At 39.2% G+C, this 14,057-nt stretch overlaps 2 protein-coding genes across 2 annotated transcripts; both read right to left on the bottom strand.

Moving 5' to 3' along the window:
• Window positions 1-864: 864 nt before the first annotated feature.
• Window positions 865-5,526, bottom strand: LOC109998918 (extracellular calcium-sensing receptor-like). The gene is made up of 11 exons (XM_065960743.1): window positions 5,058-5,526; window positions 4,597-4,838; window positions 4,352-4,443; window positions 3,928-4,107; window positions 3,611-3,799; window positions 3,005-3,490; window positions 2,681-2,890; window positions 2,444-2,567; window positions 2,085-2,278; window positions 1,663-1,944; window positions 865-1,571 (listed from the first exon to the last, which is right to left on the bottom strand). The coding sequence occupies exons 1-11, from the start codon at window positions 5,315-5,317 to the stop codon at window positions 1,149-1,151; spliced, it is 2,682 nt and encodes an 893-aa protein (XP_065816815.1). The 5' UTR covers window positions 5,318-5,526; the 3' UTR covers window positions 865-1,148.
• Window positions 5,527-8,171: 2,645 nt separating this feature from the next.
• LOC109998910 (extracellular calcium-sensing receptor-like) lies at window positions 8,172-13,516 on the bottom strand. Its single transcript, XM_065960531.1, has 12 exons — window positions 13,500-13,516; window positions 12,378-12,581; window positions 11,831-12,030; window positions 11,586-11,677; window positions 11,267-11,446; window positions 10,954-11,142; window positions 10,342-10,845; window positions 10,044-10,253; window positions 9,807-9,930; window positions 9,525-9,718; window positions 9,157-9,438; window positions 8,172-9,036 (listed from the first exon to the last, which is right to left on the bottom strand). The coding sequence occupies exons 1-12, from the start codon at window positions 13,514-13,516 to the stop codon at window positions 8,614-8,616; spliced, it is 2,619 nt and encodes an 872-aa protein (XP_065816603.1). The 3' UTR covers window positions 8,172-8,613.
• Between the last annotated feature and the right edge of the window lie 541 nt (window positions 13,517-14,057).

Genomic DNA, 14,057 nt, shown 5'->3' with positions numbered 1-14,057 from the left:
TTTGTGCCTTTATTGGAGAGATAGGACAGTGGATAGAGTCAGAAATCAGGGAGAGAGAGAGTGGGGAATGACATGTGAGAAAGGAGCCACAGGCTGGATTTGAAGCCAGGCCGCCCGCTTGGAAGACTACAGCCTCCATACATGGGGCGCGCACACTAACCACTGCGCCACCAGCGCCCTGAATAAATGCTTTTTGCACACTTCCTGACTTCCCAGAGGGACTTCACAAGGTCAAGGAGTGTGGCATGACCCTCTGGGTCACTACAGACACTAATCTTCACTAAAAAGATATACTGTACATTATCACGATAGTTTGACAATAAGTGTTTCCTATTTAGTATCATACTACTTCCAAATGTGAATACAAATTGCAACCTCTCTATCTGCCCCTGAGTTTCAGATGGCCAGAACTATATGATGTTACAGTAAATTAGCCTTTTTTGCTATGACCTAAAAAGATCATGACACAGCATCATCAGATCATTCAAAAATGTTTTCCACCTTCCAACTCAGGAAGCCTTCTCTCCCAATACCACTGCCAAAAACATTATTCATGTAAACATTCACAGATTGAGTTTGCTGCTTGAGAGCTGGGTGGCTTTTTCTTTGTCATCATTTCTTGGCCATACAAGTCTGGGGTTTCAGGAGATAATGAAACGCTACTGTTACTGTATCTATACTGCTAACTTTTCCATCCATCCATACCATCCCTACTTCAGCAACAATTTTACTTACTTTTCTTAACATTATTCTCAAATGCAACAAGATATAACCCCCTCTCACATCTCTGGCTCTTTCAAATTGCAAAAGCAACTTTCATGACTGATGAGTTAATGAGAGAAAAAAACCCAACAACTTAAGAAATTCATTTAGAAATATTTATTGTTGCTATTTTTCTAAAGCTGAACATGGTTGCATCAGTAAAAGTTTGACATCTATTTCACTACCTTATGTGTTTAAATATACATATTACATTAAAACTTATCGCAGCTAGCAGATAGTAACAGGAATTTATCCTAACATTTTACACAGTTGAAAAAAGGAACATTAAGACTGATGAGTACATTTTGATAATAACATTATTTTTTTGTATTTATAGTGGCTCTCATACTTTAGGTGAAGCATGTATTACTTTTGTATTTTCTGAGTTATCTGGACATCAAATGTTTCTTTGTGTTTTTCTCTGGCCTCAAAAGAATGATGAAACACTTTGGAGCAAAAATACAGAAAAGTAAACCAAAGCTGGAAGCAAGAATCGCAAATATCTCTACAGCCACAGTGTATTTTCCAGGAGAGCTAACATAAGCAGGAACAAAAGCTATCCATACTACACAGAATATCAACATGCTGAAGGTGATCAGTTTGGCCTCATTGAAGTTGTCAGGAAGTTTCCGAGCAAGAAAAGCCAAGAGGAGGCAGGTGCAGGCTAGAAGACCGATGTAGCCAAGAACCAGAGGGAAGCCCACCACGGAGCCCATGGCACATTTCAGGGTGACAGTTAACCCTGGGCTTTTTAGGTCAGCATAAGGAACTGGAGGGTTGAGGGATAGCCAAAGTATACAGATGATAACCTTGAAGGAAAAGGAGCACAGATACAGATTACAATTTATAAAGTCCATCAGTAAATTATAATTCCATTTTAAAATGCATTCAAACTCTGACCTGTATGCTTGTAAATATGCAGACACTCCCTCTCTGTTGACTGGGACCAAACCACTTCATCAAGGCTCCAGCACCAGGCCGAGCTGAGCGAAATGCAGCCAAAACAACTATGGTCTTGACTTGGAGGCAGGAAACACAAAGTACAAAGCTGATCCCAAAGGCTGCCTGCTGGAACTGACAGGACCAGATTGATGGACGACCAATGAACACCAGTGAGCACAGGAAGCAGAGCTTCAAAGACATAAGAAGCAGGAAGCTAAGTTCTGAATTGTTGGCTCGCACCTGCAAAAGGAGAGTTGGACTTGGTATCAAACAAATTGCACACTATAATATTCCAGATTGCAGTTCCATTTTGTAATAGTAGATATATTATCCCAAACAACTACAAGCAGAAGGATGTGGAAAATAGGAAGTGATCTTACCATGGGTGTTTGACGGTAGCAAAGAAATACCACAAACACAGCTGTTGTCACCACAGCACCTGATGCAGCTACTGTAGTCAGAGTAATGCCCAATGTTTCATTAAAGGAAAGGAAGTCCAGCTGACGAGGAATGCAGGCAGTTCGTTCAACATTGGACCAGAACTCAGATGGACATCGCTCACAATGAAGAGAAGCTGGAGGAAGATGACACAAGAAAGGAAAGTCTGGGAAAAACTTAAAAGGGACAGTTGTTGATGAGGTAAAGCATTGTAGAAAGTCAGGGGCACTGCTTATCAAGGGTTTAGCTGTTACTGCACCGCTGTGTTTTAGGAAAAAATCTGATGAAGTATTTCCCTCACCAGTTGTATTGCTTATCTCCCCATCAGCACATGGGATACAGTCAAAGCAGCAGAGGGGCTCTCCTTTCCTGTTGGCCTTTCGGGTACCTGGGGGGCAGCTCTCACTGCACACTGAAACAGGCACCTAAATGAGCAAAATTAAATAGCAATAATGTTTTGAGAATAAGATCAAACATTTAAAAACAATATAAATATTGTAACTGACCCGATCAAAGTTTTTAAAAATATTTAAATCACCTGTTGTGATCCTGTGCTCCAATGAATAGCTGACTCATCAAGGTGAAGGTTAAATCCATCAACACGGCCAATCAGGACAAGTTTGAGTGCCCCATCAGGGGTTTTCTGCCAGTTGACGAGGTCATACTTTGCTGGAACGTCGCCCCCTTGAAAATATAACAGTTCACCCTGTGGTGTGGTGAAGTTCACTTTGCTCATCTGCTGCATCAGCTGAAAGTAGGTTTACAAGCAGATTAAAAGTAGAAATGCATCTCTTATGCAACATGTGCAATTAAAAAAAATCTTTTTAAAGTGGTGTAATATACATAGCCTGAATCTGTTTACCTCTATGGGTTTGATGTGTTTTGGGAGGAAGCAAGTGGAGCTGTTGTTTTCAGAATGGCTCTTGCTGTTTGGGCACGAGAGAAGGCTATGAAGGGCATGGGCTGTGGCATAAACAGCAAGGTAGACATTATAAGTCACTCTCAGCTGAGAGGTGTCAGTCAAGTGATTCTGCACGTTCTCCAGGGACTCTGTACCACTGCAGGGTGGAAGAGAAGACTTTACAAGCCACCTGTTTGCTCGAGAAGCAGACAGATTAGTGGCTTCGGGACTACAACCAAACTCCTTTTCCCAGAATTCTCTTAAGAACTTATCGTCAGGGCGATAAGATGGGTTTAAACTTTGTAGATAATTTTCAAACCCAGGTATGGATGAACTTTTAATGGCAACACCAAGAACACCACTAGCCACTTTGGAAGTGATAGGATTTTGGAGGAGATTACTACTGGTGCTCCAAGCCTCACTGGCCAGAAACTGTCTGTCAGTCACCTATTCACAGAAATAAGAAAATATAACAATTAAGTTAATAATGATTTTAAAAAGCCATACAACTTAAAAAAAAATGTCTGTGTTGCATTCACAATGCACACTTTAATTTCAGTCTCTTACATTAATCTTGGCTAGTTGCAGGAATAGTTCCCTCACGTCTGTATACCAGGAAAAGACCAGAATCACTCTGGCAGTTGAGGCCTGAATTGTGAGTGCTGCTTGTCTGGCATCACTCACAATTTTGTCTCTTTGGAGAGTTTCCACAAATGCCAAACACACCTCTTTCCCCTTAGTCTCCTCCTGAAATACCTGGTATAACGAGTTGAATAGAGAAAATGTAAAAAAAAAGAAAAGAAACAAAAAAATAAATATTCATATATGGTTTTTAAGAAGCCTTTCTTTTACATATGCCTTAACATTTATCCTACAAAAAATACCTTTACTGCCATGTGTCCATAATCGTTGTTTGCTACCACTGCCCCAATCCAAGTCCAGTTGAAGCGAATGGCAAGCTGTGCCATTGCTCTTGCTTGGTAAATGTCACTGGGCATGGTCCTGAAGAAGTTTGGATACTGAGCTCTTTCACTTAAACAGGAGCAGCTGGCTGTGTAGCTCATCTGAAAGAAAGAAAAACATACAAGCATACATATCCTGAAAACTGATTTTTTGAAATATCATACCCTTTTTAACGTCATTAGCCACTGCATTATGTTATCTACATCACTTAGACTGTGTGACACAGGTTAAAGTAAATTGGTTCATTTTGCCAAGAGGGCAGCAGAAAGGCCCCAATGCTTTCAATAGTAGGAGATATAAAGATTTAAAAAAACATTTTAATGTAAGGATTTTAATAGAACTCACTAAAGGTACAGAAAGTGGCTCCAGGACTTTTGCAAGTGTCTTGGCTGCTACAGATGAAGAACCACCAATGATAAGAGGAACGAGCTGATCACCTTTTCACATTGTGAGGTAAAATAAAAGGAACTTGTTATACTAAAGTAGAGGTTGGCTCTATTTTAAACACAATATTGCAGTTTTACTGTAATGCTGTCACCATTTTAACTGCTTCTTATAAGCAATACATTCACCAAAGCCATATTCACTACCACTACTTGTGCTGATCTCCTCTTTATTCCGAGCAGAATAGTTTGTTGGTGCTGCTGAATTACAGCTGCTGCTGTCTCCTCCAACTAGTGACAGTGCTGCCTGTGTTGCCCAAGGGTGTATGCCACAGCTATCACGAATGTCGTAGCCCAACTTCACCCCTGGAAGCAAGGTTGCACTATGGTTGATTTCATCCAGAGCAAAAACCATAGCATACATGTACTGCAATGGAAGGTTTTCCAAACTGAGACAAAAGAGACAAGCAAAGACAGACAAAAACAGTCATCACTTGAAGTGATTATTGAACTATCATCTGTAGACATAAACATTTAGTAAATAACTAAAATCATCAAAACAATTTATACAACAAATGTACTTGCAAACATAAAAAAACAATAACAAATTGTTAATTGTATAATATGGTAAATGTACAGCTTACAAAGTACACAGTTCAGTATTTTACCCAGTGCAGGATTGGTAGTATGGCAGCTGAGTAAAGTCCTGGTATGTAGCCGAAGGATTATAGCGGAGACTGAAGAGCCCACCAATTACAACATTTCCCTCCTGGAACAGACCTTGGTCGCTTGGTGAACCCCACCGAGAACACGTCAGTGTCTGAACAACCTGCAGACCAACCCTGAGCCCCAGCTGTCTGCCAACAAGCCCCACAAGCAGCAGGAAGGGGGATGGCCACAGAATAAAGAGGCAGGAGAACCAAGACATGGATGCAGCAGCTCTGGACACTTCAACTGTACACAATATACTTGGTCAAGTTCACAAAGCTTAAACAGATGAGGGATGAAATAAACAGTTCCTAAAATAGAAAAGGTCAAGTTAAGTTTATACATTCATATTTTAACATCCACATATAAAGCAAAAGAACTTTGATGACAAAATGCATACTACAACAGACACACTGACATCTCAGATGACATACCCCTCCTGCTCTGCACATGAAACTCTTGTTCAGAGTTTTATAACAGCTGTAAAGCCTGTGACTGAATAATCATAAACAGGGTGACACAGCATAATTTCACAACTCTCAAAGGTGGGGCCAAACAATAAAGAACTGCTATGCAAAACCTAAAAACTTACCTGGAGGGCAGTGATCACTTATATCTAATAGAGTTGGTGTTTCATTTTAATAAATTAACAATTACTAAAAGGTAATTAAAAAGGGGTAATATCTTTTGAATATTATTTTTTTAATGTTGAGGTAAAAGAGAAAGGAAGTTTATCCAAACCCCAAAAAACATTCAAAAAGTGATTCCAATTGAAGTTTTCAACATTATATGCAAAAATCAATGCTGGTACACGTACAAGGCCCTAGTTTGCACAGCAGTGATTACACACTCTTTTCTTGTATACTGTCCTCATAAGAGTCAAAAGGTACGGCACAATAACTGTAATGAGACTCTACCAGACCTAAGGGTTACTGTTTCAGGCCTCAGATTATGAGAAAGGAAGCAGCAGCCCATCTCATGTGCTATGATAAAGTATATAAAATATAAACAATATTTCATATACTAAATTATGTGGTGTCTGATTTATTTCTGCTCAAATAGTTACTGCTGACCTCATTACAGCAGTAATGAGTGATGAGTGATGCCTCCAGCATCAATCCCAATCCAATGATGAAATAGGTGGCTCTCTACAGCAGCAAGTAGCATGAGCCTTGCAACAGGTGAGTAATGAGGTCACAAGATAACTGTAGTTTCCAAATCAGCCCAAAGTACCCAGAGTGCAAAGGCAGGCATATTTGGCCTGCTGGAGTATGTTCCATGCATCTGGCTTATACCTGGCAGCTACCAAGACGGCCTGTAAAGCAAACACACATACAGGCTGTCATGTCCTTAAGCCTGGGACTGGTAATATTAAACATGGCTCCTCTTAAACCAGAAAGAGGCAATGGCCTTGCCAGTCAACAACAACTGCTCTTCTAGATAGAAGCAAGAAAATCACAAGTTTGAACAAAAAATAAATTGGAGACTCCTTGATCCTGCAACTAATGTAGTTCACAAATCAGAGAGTAAGTCTGAATTTATAGCCTGGGACAACCTTGGTTCAAGAGGTCATATGGTCATCTCAGAAGACTTACTTGCAAATATATATATTCATTTATGATTTCTCTTTCTTTTTTATGGGTGGGGGTTGGGGTGGAGGTGTGGCATGAAAAATGTGCACAAGCTTCAGGTGTGCAACTCCTCACCTCAATCATTAAAAAAAAAAAATTAGATACCACTACAGCGCAACTGAGGGGTGGCAAGGAGAGGAAAAGAGAGGTGGCAGTGTAGCAGTGGAGCTGTTTGTTTTCACTTTTGTAGATAGATTGTAGCTGGTACACTGCAATCATTTTAATTAAAATACACTTATAATGTTTATAAGCAATACTGTTATATCCTATTTAAGCCATTGTATGCAATTCACAATAGAGAAAAGCAAACAGGCTAAGAATTGCATAATCCCAGAGCAGTCGTTATTGATCCAGGAAGTGGATCCAGGAATTATCTATTTCATATCTGGAATCAGTCACTGTGTAGAATCCCTCCTCTCATAAAGGAGTATATGTGAATGTACAATTTATTCAGTGTAGAATCACAAGTAATGAAATTGGACATGATATGCGCTTGGGTTAAATAATATTAACATATCTCAAACCTCCAACTGATGGAAAGTGATGGCTTTTAATTGTTTTTCCCAAATACGTATTAATGACAATCTTTCAGAACTACCTTATTCAATCATTCAGATTGAGTGAAAGATTTGGAAGGGAAAGATGAAGTTGTATGGCTTTCTCAGTGAATTCAGTCAGTTTTTTAAAAACAGATAAAGCGTGGTATTGTTACATTGGTAAATGGTTGTACTTATACAGAGCTTTTCTAGTCTTTTGACCACTCAAAGCGCTTACACTTTATTCTATATTCATCCTCTGATGGCATAGGGTGTTATGTAAAGTGACCATCTAAATGTACTAATACTTTCCCCACGCCACTGGCCATATGGCTCGAGAGCAATGTGGAGTTCAGTGCCCCAAGACACTTCAACATGAAGACTGCAGGACTATACCATTGAGGCACAACCACCCAATAAATGTATTAAATTATATCAAGAATGCAGTTGACCAAAATCACTTTTGTGATGCACTTTTTTTTGGAGTGTTGAACATTGTTTGTTGTTATTCTCTGCAGAGTTTAGCTAAGGTCGGATTTTCTTTCTTAAGATTGATGTGAAAAATCTAACCGGAAAGAAGCTCACCTTACTTCTTATCCTCTGAGATGAGACATGTTTTGGCACAATTTAATGGTATAATACTTCCATCTGGTGGTTGTTATTCAGAACACACTCAAATCAAAATTGTCCTTGTCAGCAGTAGGCTTATACTATTTGTTATCTAAAGAGGTATATCATCAAGAAGTAGTTGAAGTAATATGTCATTGATGTGATTTACTTTGATGCTCAATTATTGAAAACATTTCGAAGAACATTTTTTTCTAAGAGCAATAATATTTAATTTAATTGTGTAAAGAGGAACATGTGACTGACATTGCTGTGAAACAAATGGGAGTTTCATGTTTTTTTAATGATGGCGATAAAAAGGCAGTGTTGAACGTTAAATTATAAAATCTGCTTAATTAAACATGTAAACAGGGACAATTTGGGGATGCCCCACAGAGTGCATATGCATTATCTCAACATACATTTATTTCTGATAGAAAACATTGGCAGTGATAGACTTGAACACAAACAATATTACAGCAAACAGTAACAGAAAAATCCAGACTCACCAGTTAAATCTAGAAAACTAATAGACGAAATCTCTTAAATTTGGACCTAACATGCACGGTTTGATTACTAACTATTATTGCATTCTATTCAGTTTGTTACTAATGATACATTTCTGTCTGATCTGTTCTTGGAATCAGGACATTACCGTAGGATTGGAAGACCAATGGACTCTCACCACAGAGAAACATCTAACTTCCAATTAAGGGTCTATGTTTACATTTAAGCCAGATCAACTATCTTGCCATTAGCTGTTTCTTTGTGTTTTTCTCTGGCCTCAAAAGAATAATGAAACATTTGGGGGCAAATATGCAAAGCAGTAAACCATAGCTGGAGGCCAAGATGGAAAATATTTCTACAGCGACAACATATTTTCCAGGAGAGCTAATATAAGCAGGAACAAAAGCTACCCATACTGCACAGAATATCAGCATGCTGAAGGTGATCAGTTTGGCCTCATTGAAGTTGTCAGGAAGATTCCGAGCGAGAAAAGCCAAGAGGAGGCAGGTGCAGGCCAGCAGGCCAATGTAGCCAAGAACCAGAGAGAAGCCCACCAGGGAACCCATGGCACACTCTAGTGTGACCTTTGATCCTTGGAAACCCAGATCACGTCGAGGCACTGGAGGACTGATGGACAACCATGTGGCACAGATAATAACCTGAAAGAAAGGACACACATTTCAGTGTTATACATCTATACTTAAAAAGTAAGTAATTTCTAATGCATATTATTTAAATTGTTATATTCATTTAATTAAGAAAATGCTACCAAACCACACCTGTATACAGGTGAAGAGAAAGACACTCCCTCTCTGTTGAACAGGACCAAACCACTTCATCAAGGTGTCAGCACCAGGCCGAGCTGAGCGGAAAACAGCAAGCACTACGAGCGTTTTTACCAGAAGGCAGGAAACACAAAGTACAAAGCTGATCCCAAAGGCTGCCTGCTGAAACCGACAGGACCAGACTGATGGACGACCAATGAACACCAGTGAGCACAGGAAGCAGAGCTTCAGGGACAGAAGAAGCAGGAAGCTGAGTTCTGAATTGTTGGCTCGTACCTAATAGAAGAGTTGAGATGTATTTGTAACAACTAAGGATGTTGAAAATACAAAGTATTCTCCATTACATGAAACTGTGATTTTACCATGGGTGTTTGGCGATTGCAAAAAAATAGAACAAACACAGCTGTTGTCACCACAACACCGGATGCAGCCACTGTTGTCAGAGTGATGCCCAATGTTTCGTTAAAGGAAAGGAAGTCCAACTGACGAGGGACGCAGGCAGTTTGCATAACATTGGACCAGAACTCAGATGGACATCGCTGACAATTTAGAGAACCTGGAAGAAAAAAAAGCTAATGAAACACAAAGAATCAAAGAAAGTTTACAACACAAGTTTGTGTCAAATTTAGGGCAGATTTCCTCACCAGTTTCATTGCTTACTTCCCCCTCAGTGCATGGGATACAGTCAAAGCAGCAGAGAGGCTCTCCTTTCCTGTTGGCCTTTCGGGTACCTGGAGGGCAGCTCTCACTGCACACTGAAAAAGGAACCTTGACAAAAAAAATAATATTCTCAATGGCACAAATGTATAAACTGACTATTAGATTCATTTCAACAGAAAATTTGAAAGTAGGCTTTAGACCACTTGTTGCTTCGTAACAACCTGACTGGATCCTGAGCTCCACTGCACAGCTGACTCATTAAGATGGAGATTAAACCCATCTACACGACCAACCAAGACAAGTTTGAGTTGCCCCTCTGGTTGTTTCTGCCAATTGACGAGGTCATACATTGCTGGAATGTCAGCACCTTGGAAGTAAAACCTTTCCCCATGTGGTGTGGTGATGTTCACTTTGTTCAATTGCTGTAACAGCTGAAAATATCAAGTGTTGAAGAAACGGTTAAAAACGTTGTGAATTATAAGGTGAATTATAAGATGGTACATTGATAGAAGTTTTCACCTCTATGTGTTTGATGTTTTTCTGAAAGGTGCATGTATGGGTATTACAGGAGAGAAGGCTATGAAGGGCATGGGCAGCAGCATAAATGGCAAGGTAGACATTATATGCCACCCTTAGCTGAGAGGTATCAGTAAAGTGATTTTCCACGTTCTCCAGGGACTCTGTTCCACTGCAGAGTGGTGGTGAAATTTTCTGAGGAGGAACGTTATCAGTTGAGGAAGCAGAAACATTTGAGAGGTAGTCAGACCTTGGAATGAGGGATGAAGAGAAATAGGAAGAAAGAGGACTGCATCCAAATTCCTTTTGCCAGAATTCTCTTAAGAAAACATCATTAGGACGACGAATTGGATGCAAACTTCTGAGATAATTTTCAAATCCAGGTATAGTTGAACTACGAATGGCCACACCAAGAACACCATTTGCTACTTTAGAGATGGTTTGATCTTGGAGAAGATCATCACTGGTACTCCAAGCCTCACTTGCCAGGAACTGTCTGTCAGTCACCTATGAATGACATTATTTTTATATTATATATATGTATATATATACATATATATATTTGTTTTTATAATAAACCTTTTCAAAAAACACATTTCCATGCTGTTTGCCCACATTTCTCTTGGCCAGTTCGTGAAGCAGTTTTTTTACTTCAGTATACCAGCAGAAGATCAGAATCACCCTCGCAGTCGAAGCTTGAATTGTAAGTGCTGCACGTTTTGCATCAGTCACAATAGTTTCTTTCTTGAGGGTCTCAATGAATTCCAAACACACTCCTTTCCCAAAAATCTCTTTCTGGAATACCTGAAATATAAATATTCCAAATATGTTTTTACATACTGTGTATGCCAACTGTGCTTTAAATAACATACATGATATAGTATTTATAGCAATGCATATTGCAATAACACAAAGACATACTGGGCACCTGTATTGCAAGCTGACCATAATCATTGTTTTCCACCACTGCTCCTATCCATGTCCAGTGGAAGCGAATGGCCAATTGTGCCATGGCCCAAGCTTGGTAAATATCACTGGGAATTGTTCTGAAGAAAGTAGGATATTTAAGCCTGTCACTAAGGCAGGGGCAGCTTGCCAGGTAGCTGATCTAAACAAAAAGACACACAAATGTTGATTTTTTTCTTTTTACAAGAAAGATTCCATTTTATTTTTCTATCAGAATCTTTATGTAGATTGTGCAAACATATGATTATGAAGAGGTTTATTTTTGAGGTAATGAAACTTACAACTGGTACATAGAGAGGCCCCAGGGTGCTGGACATCATTATGCCTGTTGTAGAGGATTCAGCACCAATGATCATCGGTACAGGCAGACCACCTTAATGTATTTGGGCTCATGATTACATAGGGAAGCATTTTTTACCACATTTAATCATCTTTTGGTTTTGTGGAGGTAAGATATTTCAACTGAATACTAAATGATATCACGTACCTGCTCTCACTACAGGTTGTTCATTAGATTCAATAGGACCTGCAAAGGCTGTCAAGTTGCAGCTGTGTGTGTCTCCTCCAACCAATGACATTGTACCTTGCAGAGCCCACGGGTACAGGGAACAGCTATCAAGTATTCGGTAACCCAGCTTCACTCCTGGTAGTAGGGTGTTGTTTCGATTGATTTCCTCCACAGCAAACACCATGGCATAAGAGTATTTTAACGGCTCCAGTTCTAAGCTGAGACCATAAGAGAGAGAGTAGAGCAGAATGTATTAACTTCAACAACAATCAGGACACAAGGCTGTCTAAAAACATGAACAAGCAACATGAATTAACTAGGATAAAATCTATTAAAGTAATTGTAAAATAATTAAAGTGAGCTCTTCAACTATTGTAACAGGTGATAAAACTTTTAAAGTATCACAAACATTGCAATAATTCCTGGATCTGCAGAATTAAATTTGTCTGCAGACTAAAATAAGACTCCGGGAAAAAATATAAAGAAAAACAATGTGCAGTCACATGATGAATACTCAGTAACCCGCCAAACATTTAACAAAACTATATGTAGTTATTAAGCTCACCCAGTACAAGGTTCATAATGTGGTTTCTTTGTGTAGTCCTCATCTTTAGTTGAAGGTATGTGATACAGGTTAAAAAGTCCACCTATAATCACATCTCCATCCTGGATTAGACTCTTATCAGTCGGTGCACCCCAGTGGGAGCATACTGTGGCCTGAACCACATTCAGTCCTGTCTGTTGGCCCACTGCACCGAGAAGAAGAAGGCTGGAAAAACAAAAAATTCTGGACATCAAACACATTCAAAGATTTTTAACAAATGTCAAAATATGCATAAACTGGAAATGCAATTAGTGAATCAAACAATCAGTGAATGCAAAAGTACTAACAGCCAACATGGTTCATCAAAAATAAAGATGTAGTGCATTTTAGGGTTTTTTAAATGGCAAGAAATGTCACAGATCCAATTTTACTTCACTGTCATATCATTTTAATTTCAGATTCCTGCACAGAGAAAGGACACTACATACAAAAGCATGTTTTACTAGTCTAAAATCTCATATTAAAAGATTAATAGCCAACTCAAAATTTGATCTCGACTTTAACATACCCCCCCCCCCTCCAAATCTAAACTAGGGATGTCTTGATGTGCATATTTATAATATGTACAACGCCTCTTGCAAGTAAGTAAACTATGACACAAGCAGCACACCACAAAGGAGGATTCCTCTCCAGAGTGGTGGTGAGGGAAAAAACACTGCTAACAAGTGATTAGCAGATATGATGCAGTAGGGAAAAGCCTCCAGGCAGCCCAAACTGTAAATAAATCTGCTTGAACATGTTCAGATAACACACAGCTTGTAGCTACCCAAAAACCTTTCAATCTAGCCTGTTTTTAATTCCTTGAACACTTTGAGTGAAAAAGCATATTAATGCATATTAAGTATATTAATGGCACTATCTCTGTCCATGTTTTGGATCTCCTCAAAACTTCTAGCTAAATGTAAGTAAGTTCGAGTAATTTCAGGATACTTAAAAACAAGTGTGTGCAGTACATGTTTACATTAAAATATACCATGTTCTTCATGTAAAAAATACATTTCTTATTTATTTGATTTGTAACAGGAATTATTTAAGACTCCAAACAACAACAACATTCACACGTTCTGAATTATTGGCTCGCACCTCTTGAGATCAGCCATGTGTTGGACAGACCCAGGCCCGTATCCCCATAAGGATGCCTGAATTGAGTACATTAGGAGGGAAACAAAAAAGGACATGCAAAAACAGTGATTCCCCACATGCCCTGTAGCAACTCACACCTAAGGTGTAAAGTGTGGGGTAACCTGGAACCTGTTAAAATCGGTTGATCAACCTTCAACAAATTGAACAGCAGATTAAACTTTGCATCAATCACCAGGAGAGTGATCCCAAGTAAGAGGCTTTTTTCTTGGCAGAAATAGCTTGAGGAAATATTTCTTCAATAACAGTTGATAATTGTACTTTATCATCTGTTGTAAGCTGCTGCATTTGTTTTATTGTTGCTGAACCATCATGTTCACCTGTGTGTTTATTCAATCTGCTGTCTCAGCTCACTATCAGTAAACTGCCTTCAAAATCAGAAAGACCGCTGTACCTGCTGGTAAATCAAAGTTCGACCACTGCCTTTCTGGTGTTTAAATTATAGTTACTGAACTGATCACAGGGAGTTCAAGCTGCTACAGGCCAAGCCACACGGCTCCC

The sequence above is a fragment of the Labrus bergylta genome, chromosome 11, assembly GCF_963930695.1.
Source record: "Labrus bergylta chromosome 11, fLabBer1.1, whole genome shotgun sequence".
Taxonomy (NCBI): Eukaryota; Metazoa; Chordata; class Actinopteri; order Labriformes; family Labridae; genus Labrus; species Labrus bergylta.
Note: the sequence above shows the minus strand (reverse complement) of the source record. Positions and strands in the feature narration are given on the sequence as shown.